This window comes from Chelonia mydas, chromosome 18 (genome assembly GCF_015237465.2).
Source record: "Chelonia mydas isolate rCheMyd1 chromosome 18, rCheMyd1.pri.v2, whole genome shotgun sequence".
In the NCBI taxonomy this organism is placed as follows: domain Eukaryota; kingdom Metazoa; phylum Chordata; order Testudines; family Cheloniidae; genus Chelonia; species Chelonia mydas.
In genome coordinates, this window is record NC_051258.2 from 17,455,390 (window position 1) to 17,476,072 (window position 20,683).

Here is a 20,683-nt window from a genome sequence, read left to right on the forward strand (position 1 = left end):
AGTATACAGGCATAATGCTGTTTCTCAGGTACCACTGTGAATTAACTATTGTTGAATGACCACCACTAATGACTACCATTGTAGATAACTAATACATTAGAGAAGAATATTCCTAAACATTGCTTTTGTAAAAGCAAATTGACAGAATAAGTCAAGTAACAAAAACTTTTGGGAAGGTAGAATTATGCTATTTTGACTCACTTGCTTCACAGTCTAGGAATATAAAGCAATATTCTGATTCATGCAAAAAAGCATGGCAGTGCACATAAATGTGATACTTTTTGCCAGTTGCATATAATTAAGATAATGTGGACAATTTTGTTCTCCCATATATAAATACAGGATTTAAAATATGGGCCTGTTTTTTGAGAACCATCTTGATCTAGTCTTACTTTCCATTGGGCTGTAGAAAATGGAGCAAGGTAGAGTAGATTTCTTAATTGTTGAGCTGCAGTGGATCAAAGATGGCCTTGTAAAAGTCAGATGTTTGGATGGGTGTTGTCTTTATTAGCTCTATCTGAATTACAACAAGGTTCTGACAATAAGAATAAGAAACTTTGGGTAAGTTACAATACGGAAGAATCTTCAAGTTATATATAGGACATGTTTTGTACATTTCTGGTGGTACCAAAAAAAAATAGTTTTCTTTTAGACACTTTCTTTAGGTTTCAGAAAACCTAAATCACTTTAAATGTGTAAAACATCCAGATTGCTAGATGGTCTTGAGTGTCCCTTTTTGGGATGCAGTGGAATGGTCTATGTGAGAAGAATTCTGTCTCAATAGTTATAAGGCACTCATTCCCAGATAGTGAAGACATCATACCTGATCTATTTTTCTTAGTTGTGTGGGGTTTTTTCTCCTGCGTATCTATGGAGATTTAATTCTCGTTTGGTTTCTCTCCCGTTTCACTGATGAAATAGTCAACAGACTTTCACTGTATCATGTAATGCACTCTGCTGGCGGTGCGAGAAAATGAGGCCTGCATTTTCCCTTGAAAATCTTGAAGTGCTAGATGTGTGTTCATGTTGAACAGTGTGTTGAAATTCCATGGGCATTTTAACTTAATGTCATGTCTATTTTAGATTTGCCAGTTGTTGAAAATGGGTAATATGACCAGAACTTTTATTAGGTGAAAACATCATCTGACCACTCCAGATAATGTGCTTGTAGCCCAAGATATATTCTTGCTGCAAGTTGTATAATTTAAATACTATTTATTCTGACATCTGAGTTTAGCAGTTCTTTCCTAAATTGAACCTGGTGCTCATGAAAGGTGTCGTTTACATACACCGCTGGAAACTGAATCTGTTATCTATAGTGCAGCATATGCAGTGGTAGTTAAAGCTTGTTTGCATTTCCTTGCTGCTTTGCCTCAAACTTATTTTAGTAGTGACCATTTAAGGTCTGCAGATTAGTATCCATGTCCATGCAATCCTTGACCTCGGAGACTGCATTCAGATGGGCCAGTGATGGATTGTTTTGCTGATTAGACAGCTGTTGAATGGCTCTGGCATTCTACCATTACCAACCAGGGCAGAATTTGGCACCAGAGATTTAGGTAAGTATTGCTGTCTTCCACTATCAATCCCCAGACTATTCATCCCCAGTTGAAGCAGTCATCTCTGAACGAGCAGCCAATAGTTGATTTTTATTATTTGGTTTGTTACTATACAATTATTGGTAAAACAAGCAAAGTCAGACCTGTCTGGACCATTCAGTCAGGGCTCTTTCATCACCTAAGAATGTTTTTCAGTCTTGGGTAGGATTAAAAATTGGAAGACATTAACAATGTGATTAGTGAACTAATGGACATCCCTTGTATTTACACATTGCGATAGAAGAATTCCAATAAAGAGCCGGCTGAAATTACAGAACTATGCAGAGATTTGTACTGCACATTACCCAAAAAACAATCAAGTTCACTGCAAACAGAGGACACTGAAATTAAAGACTACTAATTCCAGTAGTTTGATAGATGTTATTGTAAAGAAACCAAGGAACAGGAATATAATTGACATATGAAGCCAATTGTGGCCAGAGCTGAAGTCCACTGAAATCAGTGGAAAGACTTCCATTGGCTTCTCTAGGTTTTGGAACAGACCCCAAAATAAGTAAATCCCCTCAGTTGACATACATGAAGGCCTCTTCAAGTGATATAGGAATTTTTTCATGCAATCATTTTTTTAATAATCTTTTGCAAAATATGCACTCAGAGCCTCAGTACAGAAAAGCCAAGGGCAGCATGGACTAAGAGCTGGGATTTAGGAATGTTGGGGCTGTTTCCCAGTTCTACTACTGGACTGCTCTGTGACCTTGAGCAAGTCACTTCCCTTTTTCTGCTTCAGTTCCCCTTCATCAGCCCTCGAAAACCAATACTCAGTCTGGATTAATTCAAAGTTAGATATTTCTAAAGTGCTTTCCTTTTTCATAGACCACTGATTTGTGTACCATCAGGTGTCCTGAAAATTAATTACTGACAAGTCATGGTTCTATTAGTACAGCCCATCAACTGGAACCTACTGAGCTGCTTTGAGTTTTTGATAGTTCCGGAAGATCATTAAGTTTTTTCAAATTCAGCATGAAAGTTATTTGTGAAATATATTATGTTGAGCACAGTTAAGAAGAAATTCCAAATTGTACCAATCCAGATTAGCACTAATCCCAAATAAGATTGTTTGCCCCTAAAGTATGATAACACAAAGTAAGCTGTTACCTTAACTAACCTGGGGAAGAGACAGTTACCTAAAGAGAGAAACATCAGGGGAGAATTTTAAACAAATGTAAAGTCCTGATTCTGATCTGAAAAGTCACTATGTAAAAACTAGAGAGAAGGTGGGTGAGGTAATACCTTTGATTGGACCAATTTCTGTTGGTGAGACAAGCTTTTGAGCCATACAGAGCTCTTCTTCAGAGTTCTTCTAATCCTGGGACTGACATGGTTACAACTACACTACATACAACTAAGTTAAAAATTGCACTCTTTCTCAATAGATATGTTCCTTGTGTCTATTCAGTCACTTTACTTTCTATCTGCCGTTAGCACTGCAGATCCAGTTAAAATATGAGTGTGAGCTGGATTCTGTTCTTGCTGGCACATCATCAATTTTAACTAAATTTTGATTACATAATCTTTGTGTCAACCTGAAAGAACCTAGCTTGATTTTCAGATCCTAGACTAATGGTATCATAGAATATCAGGGTTGGAAGGGACCTCAGGAGGTCATCTAGTCCAATCCCTTGCTCAAAGCAGGACCAATCCCCAATTTTGGCCCCAGATCCCTAAATGGCCCCCTCAAGGATTGAGCTCACAACCCTGGGTTTAGCAGGCCAATGCTCAAACCACTGAGCTATCCCTCCCACCCCAGGCAGAATGTTTGCACAGAAGCTGTGAGATGGGATTCCTAGCTCCAGCAGACAGACATGTGCTAGATTCATGCAAGCTAGCACTCTGAAAGTCAGTGTGGCTACAGCAGTATGGGTCTCTGGCTAGCTGCCCAGATATGTATGCAGGAGGTCAGGTGGGATTGTACTCAGGTGTCTTGCCTGAAGTGCTGCTTGTGCTGTTGTGGCCACACTGTTTTTAGCACGCGATCTAGAGTGTATATCTACCTGAGCTGGGAATTGATCTTCCCGGCTGCTGCATAGACATAAGTTTGCAATGCTGGAAAAAAAAAATACACTTGTAAGCTGAGCAAATTTGACCTAGTCACTGAAACACAGTATGAGCAATCACAATTCCATTTCTACAGTTAACTTTTCAGAGAAGAATTGCCTACTACCATTTTTTCCTTTGGTTTTTTAAAATTATTTTCAACATACCATAAGCTTATTTCCTTGATTGTTGTGACTCAGAAGAATAGGCTGAAGAGATTACTGTTGTGAATCAATTTAGGTTCAAATCCAGTGCTGCTCAATCCCTGGCCTGAGTAAGCCAGGTGAGGCACTGAGCTAATGCTAGAGAGAAGAATTCTTCCAATCTCCAAAGGCTGCTGGACCTTCACAGAGGCTGCTCGAGTCCGTGGGCTGGAGCAGTCTCGACTGTCTTCTACCCAATACCTCTTGGCTGCTCATGCCTTGTTTCTTCTGCCGTATGTAACGGCACATCACTTACACTAGCAAAGGGTTCATTGGATCATGGAAGAGGAGGGCTGCACTTTGCCCTTGAGTGTGACTGAAAGATGACTGAAATCTTCTGTCCACAGAACGGGTGAGAGTGTGGGCGTGGTTGTTGAAGCTTCCCTCCTGCAAGCTAACTCTGTCTTGGAGGCGTGACCTCTAGAGGTGAGAAGACTGTTCACTTTTCATGTCTATTCAGTCCTTGGCCTCCATTGTAGGCTTTGGACAGTGTCAGTTGGGTTCATGTTTTTTGTGATGTGGACACCTTTTTCTACGAAATTTGACTTGACACCATCAACTCATTATGTTCGGCCATTGAACATCCAATAGATGGTAACTTTTGGTCACCACTTGTCTCAGACCAGTGACATCCCTTGATTCACCTCATCCCTCCCAAATGTAATTTGAGGCTTTGAGTTTCTAGGGGTTCTTCTAAATCACAGTAGTATTGGGTTGTTAATTTAATATAAACTGTAAAAAGAGCATTGGTTTAATCTGATGATGTTGGAACACCTTTAGGGAGAAAGTGGAAGTGAACAAAGTATGTGCAAATATTAAATGGCATGTTAGAGATGTGTTCCAATTTAACATGATCTCAGTTAAAATAATTTGGATATTTTAGGACATTAACTCATAGCTGTCCTGATTGTACTGCTCCATATTATAAACTATATTAATCTGTAGAGATCCATAATTCAGTTGACCCGTTTCCCTGTTGGTATGTAGAATGCTCATTCTTGTGCTGTTTTAGTAATCTTGTTGAATCATACTTTGTTTGAAAAGCCTGTTTAGTAGGATGTGCTTGGTAAGGGATTTGCAATCAGGTTTCTAAAGGTGTAATGAATGAATTTTGTACACATTGTCTCTTGCAGTTATGGGACCTGAGTGGACACCTGGTATTGTGAACTAGTTTTGACCGTTTCCATATTGTTATGGTGTTGAGCTATTAGATTGTATCAACACTAATTAATTTAGCATAAATTGATGATGTGTTCAGTATTGCTTGTTAGCTGCATGAATACAGCTAGAATCGTCATTATATAATTACACCCAAAGTGCTATTGATGTTGGTGGATTTTGATTATTTAAAGGATATGAGGTGAAAGTGGGTTACTCTGAAGAGTATTTTAAGTTTAACTTAAAATATACTTCACAAAATCCATAGTAAAATATGAGTTTACATTTGCCTGCTAGCTTTGCTCATACCACATTTTGCATGCAGTAATGTTGGAGTAGAAAGTTACAAGATTTTTAAGTATTTGAATTGTTTCCATTTTTTGTTTTGTTTATCTTTTATTATCTTACAATATATCTTTATGGTATTCTTTATATTCATTTTAAAAAACATTTTTGGTATTTACAGCATATCCTATTTAAATTGAACTATATAAATAAAGATTTTTTTTAGGTTTGTCTCAAATTATTTGCACGGACAAGTGAAAAAATTTAATTCTCCACTAAATTAAAATAGGCTACCCACTTATTATCAATCTGTCAGTACAAATTGTGTGTTTTACAATTTGTACAAAACTATGGACACTTTGGAATGGAGCATATGAAGAACAATCAGTTGAATCTCCAAATCAATCTAACTTTTAGTGCTTTGCTCTGTCATTGATATTAGGTTATGAAGTACCTATTTATAGTGTTCTGTAATATTTTGAAGTGGCTTTTTATATGCTGTGATTTTTGTTTTGTTTAAATTTTTTTTGCCCTCTACAACTACCTCTAAAGATGGCAGAAAATATTTTTTATTTAGAGTGTTTTGTATTCATGTCGCGGTGGTATACGGTATGTTGAAATAGAATAGTATGATTGCAGTCTACCTGGAACTCCTGAAAAGATGGGATGTACTAAAGGTTGTCTCAGTGAGCAAAACTTTAAATAAAGAATGTGACTTAAAAACTCAGTGCTGTTTGCATCCCTTTCTTCAAACTGCAATTCAAGTAGTGTTCAGGAAAAAGTTATTGAATTCTATTTTACCCTGCATTTGAAGAACAATCAGTTTTTTGGTTTTGGTTTTTTTGGGGGGGGGGGGAATATTAATCAAAGGTTTCTCTTCTGTGTGTGTTTGAAGAAGCCATCTTTTTCCAGGCAGCAGCATCCTAATGTAAAATAGGATACACACGGTTCTCTAGCTCCTGAACTTATAATGACCCATCCACACTGTCTTTTGGGATTTTCCTGCAGACCTGACTTCTTTACTCCCTATGTACCGCTGCTGTTACCATGATACCTTTTACCCTCACCAGGACAGTTACTCAATTTCACATGAATCAGAATGGCAGTGCTGCTACATGGGTGAAGTGGCAGAATGTCTAAAACAGCTTGTATCTCTTTCCAGATACTGAATGTAACCTGTCCTTCCCTAGGTATTACTAGCATCTATTGGCCTGGAGCCTCAGATACTGATTTCCTTACTTCAAAAAACACTCCCATTTTTAATAACATTCCAGAGCTGTATATATTAGACCAGTCTTCAAAATTTTACATGTATTTTAATTTTTTTGGTAAGTCACCTCTTCTTTCAGATTTGATGTTAAACATTGTTATAAAATTTGTGGGTGTTTGTTTTTGCCCGCAAGCTATAGACTTGCTGCTGTCTTGATGCAAAATGAGATTTGAGTGGCATTCTTATCACTCTGTGGTCCCATTTTTTTGTCTGCACCGAGTCAGGCTTTTTTTTTTTTTTTTGGCACTGTTTTCATTTTTGGTATTCCTTTGTGTTGTATAACACAAGTGTGTTTTGCTGCCACTGTTTTCTTATTCATTTGTATCTTCCAGAGAGCTCTTTGTCAGAGTTGAGTTGTACTGCAGAAATATATGGGGCTGTTTTTTTTTTTTTGTGTGTGGTGTGGGTGGTGGGGGGTGTGTGTGGTTTTTTTTTTTTTTTTGGTGACATCAGCTCCTTAATGTCCATGCCATGTTTTAGTTTGTGCCTCAGCTGCTAGCTCAGCCTCCCAAGGGAGCCAGTACCACCCGTGCCTGGATACATGAGGCAGAGATGTGAAAGGGAGAGAACAGGATAACCAGTCTTCCATTAAATATTTGCTCTTAATGTTCAGGCTGATCCTGCCTATTGTCCTGGTGTCTAGTGGTATTCTAACAGCAGCATCAGTGGGAAAAAAGGGAAAGGGGAATTGTTTCATTTCAAATCTACTGCATTGTAAAGCATAAAGAATTACATGCTGAGGAAGCAAAAGAATAAAACCCAGTGAGTAATGCACGTCTTTTTTTATAGATTTTATGTACCTTCATTGCTATTGCTGTTATGAATTGAAGCCATTGGTGCAGTATGTGTGTGCATGTGGTGCAGTAGATAATAGAAGTCAGCATTTTGGTTATCATGTAGTTGCTTTTCCTACAGTCCTCCTTTGCAACCATAGATTGTTACAAATACAGATATTACTGGTGCCTCTGCATGTGTAGGGATGTGGCTGAAAGAGCTCTGAGAAATGTTGACAAAATTGGAGTGAAAAGACTTGGATTTTTTGGGTGATCAATTTTAGGAGAACAGACGATAGGAGTATGCAGAATGAGTGATGCTGCTGAAAATAAGGGAGATTAATGAAGGAAATGTATCCAAAAAAACCTGACGGTATGTGTTTAGGGCCTATTTGTTATAAGACTGAAAACGATGCTCTGAAGATGTAAATCTTTAAATTAGCAGAGGCCTTTTTTCATTTTGCAGTGAAGTGAATTGCTTTAATTGTTGAATAATGAAATATTTGTTTTGAATTAGTGTTCTGCGTAATGTTACGGGAAGAAATGTGCTGGTACACTTTTTGTTCTGCATTGCTACATATAAATAAATCAATATTCTGTTTAATGATAAAAAATGTATCTTGATGTTGGATAGTTAATACTAATGGATTTTAATGATTTCACTTGCCATTGTTTTTTCTCTCAATAGAGCAATGAAAGGGACAATTCACTTTGATTAAAGCTTTTCATATGATATAGCATTTTTATACAGTAGTATGTTGGTGCTTATGGCATTAACATGATAGCACATTGATAGTGTTTGTTACTGAATATCGATGGTGATCTTTGCTGAACTTCCCCCCTCCCTTTTTTTAAAAAAGACTAGATTGTCATGGATGTTTTGGGGTTTTGGTTTTTGGTTTTTTTGGTTCAATTTTTTTGGTGTTAGCTTTTGATTTAGTTACTCCTCCCCCCCTCCCCCTCCCATTGTGTCTTAAGGTTAAATGAGGTATTTTATTAATCTAATTAGTATCTTGGCTTGTGAATTTATTTTAGATCTGAACATATAATTTTGCTGTATGTTCTGCCTAGCACAACAAAATAGCTGTAAAAGGTTTGTTGTGACAGTTGTGTGGCCTGTAAATATTGTGCTAGCTCACAAGGACAGGTTTTTCCCTTCATTTGTTACTGTATTGGCAGAAATGATTAGGTTATTCAGAGCACGTGAACCAATCCCATCCCCCAATGAAGAAAGGAACTATTGCGACCATAGAGACAACTCTGAAGACATAGCTTGGATTGCACTGGGTAATTCATCTGTTTTGAAACTAATTTAATAAAAAAAGCTCTTTATTGGTTGAAATGGCAGAAGGGGAAAACTAAACTGTTTTTCTTGTTTAAAAATTGCTCAGGATTTTAAAAGAGCTGTGTCATAGTTTCTCAAGAATGTCTGAAATCTCTGCCTCCATCCTGCTAATGTGTACCACGTGCTTTTTATTGCATACAGTTCATGTAGATTATGAGAAATTAAAATATAGATTGCCGAAGGGGTGGTAAACTTTAAGAACAAGAATTGTGGTTTAAGTCCATTATTTATTTGGTTAGAATTACTTAATTCCAAAATTTGCTTTGTTTTTTATTAAAACTGAAAGACCCAATGGCTTCGGGCTTTTTAATGACTATGTAGGTGTGAGATTTCAAAGCTCGTATTTTATTTTGATTTTTGCTCTTTTCTTTAGTTTATAATGCTAGATACTTACAAGATGTGTTCATTTCAGTCCATAAGTTATAAACAAAAAAGTATTTTGAATAAGGGAAGCTTCAGTGAAACTAGTTTAAGGGCTCAACTGGGTGACTTGGCTTCTTTCTCATTTTCTCTGTCTCTCTCTAATAACTTAAGATATAAACAATAGCTACATAGCGAAGTGTCACTTGGCTTTAAAAATCTTCTCCCTCCTAAATCTCTCTCAATTCAATTTCCCCATCTTATCACTTGTCCTTCCAAAACCACTCTATCCCTAAAGGTAGATAGCAGTCTCTTAAATCTAGACGTTCATTTTGGCTGGAAGGAGTTATTGACAAAGTTGATCACAGTAGTGAGTATTTGTTGGGTGACTCACTGGCCCCAACAGATAATTACAAATCTGTTAGACCTATTAAAGCATTTTTTTGTTTTGTGTTAGTGTCTATAACAAGATTTGTATAATCAGCCCTCCAAATGACAATTTCAAAGTTAGTTGTTAAAGGATATCTTGTTTGTCCGAAGGTCTTTTTTAAAACCAGCTGCTCCATTACATGTTTTAGATCTTGATAACTTTTTATATTAAGCCACAGGAATATCCAAAGGCCTCTGGATAAGATGAATAGGGTCTTCCAAGCACGAAGGCCAATGTTACATTGCTCTCTGTACATGTATGCATCTGTGTATAAAAAAAATTGGGATTCTAGGTCTGGCTAATTGGAAATAGAGACGATTGCAGAAGTGAAGCTGAAGATTGAGTTTGCTGCAAATGACTGACCATTAAAGAATTTGCTGCCAACTGAGACTTGTATAGCATTTAATCCTTCAGAAGGAAACTAATTGTAGGCTTGTTAAATCAGTGAGCAATTCAGAAGTATGGAGGTGTTGCTCTAAAATAGTTAAGTCTGGCAAATATACATGTTTAACAGATGAGAAATGTTTATTTTAGTCTAGGAGTTAACTCCTTTTTCTTGGTTAGTTATTGGGAGGGAAGGGAGTTGAAATACTGAGAAGCCTGGGTTTGACTAGAGAAGTACCTGATTTCAGGTCTCTCAGATTCCAGCACTAATACTTCACATCCATAAATGTTTGTTTGAATTGTTAGCTGGGGATAAAGAGAAGTGTAATGATAATACTACAAGAGTTTAGTACAGCCCTCTTTATCTGTGTTTGTACAATGCTGAGCTCATAGTCACCACTAAGCAAATCATAAACAAGAATATAATATAATAATGGTGCAGTGTTCTTGACCCACACTTTGAGACAATTGATTTATGCCCTTTCACTAATGGGGATTGGGGCAGGTACAGACAAATCTTTGTTCTCCAGATTTTCAGCTTCCATTTTAAAAAGTCACTAGCTGTTTGTGGTTGTGAAGAAAATCTTCAAAATGTGAAGCAAGTGCTGCAGAGATGTCCAGTTGATTTTTCAGGGAGCCTGAAACAATATCTCTGAGAGGTGTGAACTTCCCCATTTATTTCAAGCTCCCGGATGAGTGATGAGACTTTAAATGAAATACTGTTAACTACTTCACTGTTCTTTCTTAAATGCTTTAATGGAGAGGAAGGGTCACATTATGAATCTCTATGCAATGTTTCCAAAGTGTATGTGGGAGGTGGATAGGGAGCACAGAATATGTGCAGATTAAGAGATCTAGGTCTCTAGTAGCATATGGTGAGGTTGCTGGGATGGTGCTACTGGTTTCATTTTTTGTGAACTTCGGTGGAAGGGGGATCATCTTTCAAAAGTATGGGAAACACTGTCTTAAACATAATTTACAACTATAATTTATTTTAGATCTTCAGATTGATTCATAATTTTAATATGAGGGGGAAAAACATGCTAATTTCTACACCTTCTGTTCCACAAAGTAGATAAAAAAAGTTACACAAGATTCCATAAGCTAGGCTGTAAGCAAGTCTGAGAAACCATCAGAAAGACGACTTGACAGATCACTCTCTTAGGTTAGGGTTTGATACTCCTCCAATATCATAAAAACTTAAGTGGGTGGTGGTATTAAATTTGCTGTTAGAAACTATGTATCATCACATCAACCACTTCGTCCAAAACACTCTATGGCTATGTTGAATAAGCTTGTAAAATATCTTAGCTGTTATAGAAGAGATTTAACTGCCATTTGGATGTGTAGGGCTTTAATAGAGTTTTTCCTCTTCAAATCACTTTACAAATATTAGCTAATTCTCATGATATACTTTTGAAGTAGATAAATATATCCCCTTTTCAGAGATGAGGAAACTGAGATAGTTTGAGGCCGCAGAGGGAGACTGTCAGAGCTAAATTTTAGTGCTCTCAAGTTCTTGACTCCACACAAATATTACTTCAGAAAGTCGTGTACAGTTTCTAGAACTCTGCCCTAATACAAATTGATAATTTCAGTTTAATATTTTTAAGTTTTCCTTGTTTTTAAAAAATCAGAATCCAGTTACATGCTGAGGTATTTTGTGAGCCGTTTAGTTTAAGTTAGAGTGCAGGTCAAAGATTGAATGTTTCTAGTCCGGTGTCTGAAATGAGAACAGAAATCCTGATAAAAATATAATAGCTGAATGCCTGTACAAAGTTAGTACATCCGATGAAGTGAGCTGTAGCTCACAAAAGCTTATGCTCAAATAAATTGGTTAGTCTCTAAGATGCCACAAGTACTCCTTTTCTTTTTGCGAATACAGACTAACACGGCTGTTACTCTGAAACCTGTACAAAGTTAGTTTTAATTTCAACTAAGTCCTTTAAAAGTAGCTTTTCCTGCCTATTGGTGTACTAACAGTAAGGTGAGTTATTACAGAATCTCTTCCGTTGTGCAAGGCAACCTGTATTCAGATTACATGAGTTACCTGACAAGAACTTGCATTGATCTTCTTTGCAGCTATATCACACTGCAAGTTTTATGTACGTGGGCAACATAACACCCATTTGAGCAGCAAAATAATCATAGAAACGTAGGGCTGGAAGGGACCTTGAGGTCATCTAGTCCAGTTGTAGTCTTTTTTCTTCTCCCCCCCCCCCCCCCTTCCCCCCCCAAGTGCTGAGGCAGGGCCAAGTATACCTCGAACCATCCCTGACGTGTATTTGCGTAACCCAGGGGTGGCCAAGCCATGGCTTTTGAGCTGCATGTGTCTCTCTTTTACAGTTAGTGTAGCTCCTGGACCCCCCCCCTCCCCCATAAGTCCCTATTTTCTGCCCTGTGGCGGGGCTAGGGGCTGCAGAGACAACTGGTGCCTGCTGAGAGTGGGGGAGGGGCACAGTTTAAAGGTCCCCCCCCCCCCCCCCCAACAGCTTGAGTCACACACTTCACAGGCATTTCTACCCCTTACCCTCAGCTGCCCCTCCCTTCAGCTCCCAGGTATTAGTTCTGCAGGGAGAGGTAGCAGCAAGCAGCTTGGAGCTGCAGGGAGTACTCCTGAGGGCATTCTGCACCAAAAAATTAAAAATTCTGCACACAATATTTTAAAATTCTACTACTTTTATTTGTCAAATAAATGGGGAGGCTCCAGCATGGCACTGGGGAGCCCAGGCCACTGACAGCACAGAGGTGGGAGATCACTGTGCAGGTCCCCCCAGGACACAAGCTCAGTGGTGAGGCTGCATCCAACCCTGACACAGTGCAAGGACTGGGCCTGCCCCTCTGTGCCAGGTGCACCAGGTGTGGGCAGGCAAGCTCAGCAACATAGAATCCAAGCGTGGAAGGGATCCAGATGTGGGTTGAGAGGGGTTCTGTGTGGAGCAATCTGGGTGTGGGGCGGATCTGTATGCACAGGGGTTTGGGGGGGGTGTTCTGGGTGCAGTGGTAATGGGATTCTGCAGGGGAGTCCAGGTGAAGGTGGTTGGGGTTCAGCAGAGGGAACTGAGTGTGGGGGTATAGAGCTCAGCAGGGGAGTATAGGTGTGGGGGGTCCAGATGCAGCTGGTTGGGGCTTGGTGGAGTGAGTGTCTGGGTGCAGGTGGCTTGTTGGGGTGGGCCAGGTACAGTGAAGTGGGGCTAATCGGGGGGTGGAAGAGTTCGGCGTATGGGGAAGTAAGGCTCGGCAGGAGCATCTGGGAATGAGGGCATCTGGATTCAAGGGGCTTGGGAGGATGGGAGAGCAGCTCCCTGCACAGGGATCCCTCCCCCTGCCGCTGAGGAGCGGTGGGTGCAGGAAGTGGGGGGCCAGGGGAGAAAGCTGGGGGTGGGTCTGACTTAGCCCCGGATGGTGTGCAGGGGAAGAGGAAGTCCTGTCCTGCCCAGCTGGGACTAGCAGCTGAGCCCAGTCCTGCCTCCTGCCCCACAGTGATTTACCTCTCTGCCAGCTGCCCTGCACCCCCTAAACATACTTCTGGGGAGGGTTGCATGACCGCTTTTGTGTCTTCCCTTTGCTTCCCCGTCAAAGTCCTTTTTCTGTGGGGAAGCAAAGAAATCTGTAGGGGACATAAATTCTGCACAGGTGCAGTGGTGCAGAATCCCCCAGGAATAAGGGAGAGGCTGCTTCTTTAGTTCTGCAGGGAGAGGCAGCAGCAAAAGCCGCAGCTCTTCCTGTAGCTTCCAGCTGTTTGCTGCTGCCTCTCCCCATGGCCACAGCTCCCAGCTTTCTGGCTCTCCAGCTGCTGTGCAGGGACGGGGCCTGGCCACACTGACTAAAAGGGGCCAGCAAATCTTGTCAAAAATGGGGGGAAGGGCAGCACAGGACTGCACATGGCCACGCGCTCCCCACCCCCAATGCATCGCATCTGGCTTCTGCCCAGCAGGGGTGGGGGTCTCTGTGCCTGCTGGGGCTCAGAGCTTCAGCAGGAGCAGGACTGAAGTCCGAAGACCCAGCAGAGGAGTCCTGCAGGGCTGAAGCCCTGGCAGGTGCGTCCCGCAGGGCTGAAGTCCCAAGCCCCGGAAGGCGCATCCCGGCTCTCAAGCTTCTGAAGATTATTGTATGCAGCTTGGAGAGTCAGTAAGTTTGGCCACCCCTGCCATAACCTGTTCTTAAAAACCTCCAATGATGGGAATTCCACAGCCTCTTTTGGAAGCATATTCCAATGCATAACTATCTTTATAATTAGAAAGGTTTTCCTAATATGCAACCTAGATCTTCCTTGCTAATAACTTTTTGTCCTGCCTTCTGTGGATATGAAGAACAGGTGATCACTCTCCTCTTTATAGCAGCCCTTAGTCTTCAAATATGCTATCAGTCTTTTTTTTCAAGACTAAACCTGTCAATTTTTTTAATCTTTCCGTATAGGCCAGGTTTTCTTAGCCTTTTATCATTTGAGTTGCTCTTCTCTGGACTCTCTCCAATTTGTCCACTTTTTTCTTAATATATGGTGCCCAGAACTAGACCCAGTACTTGAGCTGAAGCCTCACCAATGCAGACTATAGCATACAAGATTCCTGATAATAACAAGGAGACCGGTGGCACCTTAAAGACTAACAGATTTATTTGGGCATAAGCTTTTGTGAGATACTTGACTCCTGCTAATAGACTCCAGAATTTTAGCCTTTTTTGGCTAGAGCAGGGTTTCTCAAACTTCATTGCACCGTGTCCCCCTTCTGACAATAAAAATTACTAAAAGACCCCAGGAAGAGGGACTGAAGCCTGAGCCCCCCTGCCCTGGGAAGGGTGCCAAAGCTTGAGGGCTTCAGCCCTGGGCAGTAGAGCTTGAACTTTGGCTTCAGCCTTGGGCCCCGGCAAGTTTGAGAGCCCTGGCAACCCTGCTAAAACGCGGTCGGGGCCCACTTCCCGACCCACAGTTTGAGAACCGCTGGGCTAGTGTGAGGAGAATCATTAAAACAATTGGCTGGAAGATAAGGATATGCTTCTCCTTTGCACTACCAATTGTGTCTCTGCTTATTGCAGTGGGAAAGAGAGGACTTCTATATTTAAATACTCTTTTATATCCTTTACAGCGTAATAATTTTTGCTTACTAGCATAATGTACAGAAAACAAGTTACATTTTCTCTGGCTATTGCTTACATAGTTTTTAGCATGAGTAAGGTATGATAAGTAATCCGTATACTTAAGTGGTCTATTTAAAATCTCTGAATCCCAGCGCATTTAGACACAACAGTAGACCCATAAGCAACTTACTTTTGGTAAGTCAACATCCAAGTAATCTAAAGCCATTTCTTGGCACAGTTGTCTGTCTGGTTCTTTATTTTATCATATTAGATGCATCTCCAGAAGAATATTCGAGCTCCATAGCAAACTCTTTAACCCTGCAGGAAATAGCAATGCACAATATAAGTCCGTCTTTTAAATTATATTTTCAGTGTTTTTTACAAAATTGTAGTGAGAACATACAATTCTGTATGCAACTTGAGAAACCTCCGTTGCTGGTTGCTGAAGTTTAGTAACCAAAACACAATTTTAAACAAAAGTCTACCAAACAATCATTAAAATATCAAAGTAAACACAAAATTACACTTTTCTTTCTACCCTGGAAAATTAAGCATAAACAGTCCACAATAAGTCATTATTCAGTGTTTCTTTACATTGCTCTAGGTGCTATAAAAATTAAAAATACAAACTTGATTGTCTAGACAAAGTATTGGCTCATATTAGAAACCATATATAGACTAATGGTCTACAGTATGGATCCTTGATCAGTTTTTAGGTTTTGCAACTGGATATGTTTCCAGCCCCAGAGAGCAGGAAAATGTTTTTTATTCTGTAGAAACTTCTGAGGTGATCAGGGTCATAGAACTGTATTTCAGAATGTTGTTATGCCATCAGTTTTTCAGCAGTATTCTCACTGATTTCACTTGGAGTTCTGCTTAAAAATTGATAGCATGATATGGCCCATAACTTTTTAAAATTCACAGTTATAAGGGTATAAAAGTTATTCTGCGTATTCTAATTTAAACATGTAAGACTCCTGAAGAAAGTGATTTCTTTTGAGACCTAATCATATAATGAACCTCAGGGGAATGGGCTAGATGACCTACTGAGATGTCTTCCAGTCCTACATTTCCAATTCTTTGTGAGAACACTAAGCACGTTCACTAATTTCCTTCGCATATTACTGTGGGGCTGATTGTTTTCTAGTTGAATGTAGGAAAGGAGATATTTTAAGAGGGGACGAAACCCAGTGATATCTGAGGGTATGTCTACACTATGAAATTAGGTCGAATTTGTAGAAATCGGTTTTGTAGAAAGTGTTTTTATACAGTCGATTGTGTGTGTCCCCACACAAATGCTCTAAGTGCATGTAGTCGGCGGAGTGTGTCCACAGTACCAAGGCAACCGTCGTCTCCCAGAGCTTTGCACTGTGGGTAGCTATCCCACAGTTCCCGCAGTTTCCACCACCCATTTGAATTCTGGGTAGACATCCCAGCCCCTGATGGGGCTAAAACATTGTCACGGGTGGTTCTGGGTACATATCGTCAGGCCCCTCTTCCCTCCCTCCTTCGGTGAAGGCAAGGGCAGACAATCGTTTTGCGCCTTTTTCTTGAGTTACCTGTGCAGACGCCATACCATGGCAAGCATGGAGCCCACTCAGCTAACCGTCACCGTATGTCTCTTGGGTGCTGGCAGACACGGTACTGCATTGCTACACGGCAGCAGTTTATTGCCTTTCTGCAGCAGACAGTGCAGTATGACTGGTACCTGTCGTCGACGTAGTCCTGGGTACTCTTTTAACCGACCTCGATGAGGTCAGGGGCACCTGGGCAAACATGGGGGTGACTCAGCCAGGTCATTTCCCTTTTAAGTTTCATCTCATAGTGCACTGCCGGTAGGACTCAATCGCAGTCTTTTAATCAGCAGCCAGCAGAAGACGATGGCAGAAGACTGTGCAGTATGACTACTGGCCAAGCACCCAGGAGATGACGATGGTTAGCGGTCGTACTGCACAGTCTGCTGCCAGCAAGATGTATAAAGATAGATGAAGTGGCTCAAAACAAGAAATGGACCAGATTTGTTTTGTATTCATTTTCTCCTCCCTCCCTCTGTGAAATCAACGGCCTGCTAAACCCAGTTTTGAGTTCTATCCTTGAGGGGGCCATTCAGTTTCTCACAAAGCCACCCCCTTTGTTGATTTTAATTCCCTGTAAGCCATGTCGTCAGTCACCCCTCCCTTCATCAGGACAACGGCAGACAATCTTTCCGCTCCTTTTTTCTATGCAGGCACCATACCACGGCAAGCATGGAGCCTGCTCAGATCACTTTGGCAATTAGGAGCACATTAAACACCACATGCATTATCCAGCAGTATATGCAGCACCAGAACCTGGCAAAGCAAAACCGGGCGAGTAGGTGACGTCAGCGCGGTGACGAGAGTGATGAGGACAGGGACACAGACTTCTCTCAAAGCACGGGCCCTGGCAATGTGGGCATCGTGGTGCTAATGGGGCAGGTTCACGCGCTGGAACACCGATTCTGGGCTCGGGAAACAAGCACAGACTGGTGGGACAGCATAGTGTTGCAGGTCTGGGACGATTCCGAGTGGCTGCAAAACTTTTGCGTGCATAAGGGCACTTTCATGGAACTTTGTGACTTGCTTTCCCCTACCCTGAGGCGCAATAATACCAAGATGGGAGCAGCCCTCACAGTTGAGAAGCGAGTGGCAACAGGCCTGTGGAAGCTTGCAACGCCAGACAGCTATCGGTCAGTCGGGAATCAATTTGAATGGGCAAATCTACTGTGGGGGCTGCTGTGATGCAAGTAGCCAACGCTATCAAAGATCTGCTGATATCAAGGGTAGTGACCCTGGGAAATGTGCAGGTCATAGTGGATGGCTTTGCTGCAATGGGATTCCCTAACAGTGGTGGGGCCATAGACGGAACCCATATCCCTATCTTGGCACCGGAGCACCAAGCTGGCGAGTACATACACCGCAAGGGATACTTTTCAATAGTGTTGCAAGCACTGGTGGATCACAAGGGACGTTTCACCAACATCAACGTGGGATGGCCGGGAAAGGTACATGACGCTCGCATCTTCAGGAACTCTGGTCTGTTTCAAAAGCTTCAGGAAGGGACTTTATTCCCAGACCAGAAAATAACCATTGGGGATGCTGAAATGCCTATAGTTATCCTTGGGGACCCAGCCTACCCCTTAATGCCATGGCTCATGAAGCCGTACACAGGCAGCCTGGACAGTAGTCAGGAGCTGTTCAACTACAGGCTGAGCAAGTGCAGAATGGTGGTAGAATGTGCATTTGGATGTTTAAAAGCGCGCTGGCGCAGTTTACTGACTCGGTTAGACCTCAACGAAATCAATATTCCCACTGTTATTACTGCTTGCTGTGCACTCCACAATATCTGTGAGAGTAAGGGGGAGACGTTTATGGTGGGGTGGGAGGTTGAGGCAAATCACCTGGCTGCTGGTTACACACAGCCAGACACCAGAGCGGTTAGAAGAGCACAGGAGGGCGCGGTGCGCATCAGAGAAGCTTTGAAAACCAGTTTCATGACTGGCCAGGCTACGGTGTGAAAGTTCTGTTTTGTTTCTCCTTGATGAAACCCCCGCCCCTTGGTTCACTCTACTTTCCTGTAAGCTAACCACCCTCCCCTCCTCCCTTTGATCACCGCTTGCAGAGGCAATAAAGTCATTGTTGCTTCACATTGATGCATTCTTTATTCATTCATCACACAAATAGGGGGATAACTACCAAGGTAGCCCAGCACGGGTGGTGGAGGAGAGAAGCACCAGGAAGGGTGGTGGAGGAGGGAAGGACAAGGCCACACAGCACTTTAAACTTTTAAAACTTTTTAAAACTCTTTGAATGCCAGCCTTCTGTTGCTTGGGCAATCCTCTGGGGTGGAGTGGCCGGAGGCCCCCCCCCCCCCACCGTGTTCTTGGGCATCTGGGTGAGGAGGCTATGGAACTTGGGGAGGAGGGCGGTTGGTTACACAAGGGCTGTAGCGGCAGTCTGTGCTCCTGCTGCCTTTCCTGCAGCTCAACCATACGCTGGAGCGTATTAGTTTGATCCTCCAGCAGCATCAGCATTGAGTCCTGCCTCCTCTCATCACGCTGCCGCCATCTTTCAGCTTCAGCCCTTTCTTCAGCCTGCCACCTCTCCTCCCGGTCATTTTGTGCTTTCTTGCACTCCGACATTGTCTGCCTTCACGCATTTGTCTGTGCTCTGTCAGTGTGGGAAGACAGCATGAGCTCAGAGAACATTTCATCGTGAGTGCGTTTTTTCTCCTTCTGATCTTCGCTAGCCTCTGCGAAGGAGAAGATCCTGTGATCCTTGAAACATATGCAGCTGGTGGAGGAAAAGAAAAAGGGACAGTGGTATTTAAAAAGACATATTTTATAGAACAATGGGTACACTCTTTCACGGTAAACCTTGCTGTTAACATTACATACATAGTACATGTGTTTTTGTTCCAAGGTCGCATTTTGCCTCCCCCCAGCGCGTGGCTAGCCCCTCCCCGTGGCTAACAGCAGGGAACATTTCTGTTCAGCCACAGGCAAACAGCCCAGGGCAGAAAAGGTGGGGGAGTTGCACTGTATATAAGAGAGCAGTATGACTGCTCAGAGCTCCGGTATGAAACTGCAGAAAAACTTGAGAGTCTCTGGATTAAGTTTTAGAAGTGTGAGCACCAAGGGTGATGTCGTGGTGGGAGTCTGCTATAGACCACCGGACGAGGTGGATGAGGCTTTCTTCTGGCAACTCGCAGAAGCTACTAGATCGCACACCTTGGTTCTCATGGGAGACTTCAGTCACCCTGATATCTGCTGGGAGAACAATACTGTGGTGCACAGACAATCCAGGAAGTTTTTGGAAAATGTAGGGGACAATTTCCTGGTGCGAGTGTTGGAGGAACCAACTCAGGTCAGAGCTCTTCTTGACCTGCTGCTCACAAACCAGGAAGAATTAGTAGGGGAAGCAAAAGTGGATGGGAACCTGGGAGGCAGTGACCATGAGACGGTCGAGTTCAGGATCCTGACACAAGGAGGAAAGGAAAGCAGCAGAATACAGACCCTGGACTTCAGCAAAGCAGACTTTGTCTCCCTCAGGGAACTGATGGGCAAGATCCCCTGGGAGAATAACATGAGGGGGAAAGGAGTCCAGGAGAGCTGGCTTTCTTTTAAATAATTCTTATTGAGGTTACAGGGACAAACCATCCCGATGTGTAGAAAGAATAGTAAATATGGCAGGCGACCAGCTTGGCTTAACAGTGAAATCCTTGCTGATCTTAAACACAAAAAAGAAGCTTACAAGAAGTGGAAGATTGGACAAATGACCAGGGAAGAGTATAAAAATATTGCTCGGGCATGCAGGAGTGAAATCAGGAAGGCCAAATAACATCTGGAGTTGCAGCTAGCAAGAGATGTCAAGAGTAACAAGAAGCGTTTCTTCAGGTATGTTGGCAACAAGAAGAAAGTCAAGGAAAGTGTGGGCCCCTTACTGAATGAGGGAGGCAACCTAGTGACAGAGGATGTGGAGAAAGCTAATGTACTCAATGCTTTTGCCTCTGTCTTCACGAACAAGGTCAGCTCCCAGATTATTGCACTGGGCAGCACAGCATGGGGAGGAGGTGACCAGCCCTCTGTGGAGAAAGAAGTGGTTCGGGACTATTTAGAAAAGCTGGACGTGCATAAGTCCATGGGGGCGGATGTGTTGCATCCGAGAGTGCTAAAGGAGTTGGCAGATGTGATTGCAGAGCCATTGTCCATTATCTTTGAAAACTCATG

The 20,683-nt window shown here is 42.0% G+C and overlaps 1 protein-coding gene across 7 annotated transcripts in view; it reads left to right on the top strand.

The window, feature by feature from the left end:
* The window catches only part of PRKCZ (protein kinase C zeta), a 152,881-nt gene that overhangs the window by 26,787 nt on the left and 105,411 nt on the right, over nt 1-20,683 (top strand). The window contains exon 1 of one of the 7 annotated variants that reach the window (XM_027832350.3): nt 4,229-4,282. The exons of 4 other annotated variants lie outside the window; for them this stretch is intronic. Coding sequence is in view for 1 of the 3 variants with exons in the window: in XM_043531490.1 (XP_043387425.1) it covers nt 7,685-7,715 (31 nt within the window). In the remaining 2 variants the exon portion in view is untranslated. Of the gene's footprint in view, nt 1-4,228; nt 4,283-7,034; nt 7,332-7,463; nt 7,716-20,683 lie in introns of those variants that run through there. 2 more of the 7 variants (XM_037881436.2, XM_043531490.1) reach the window with 2 other exon arrangements.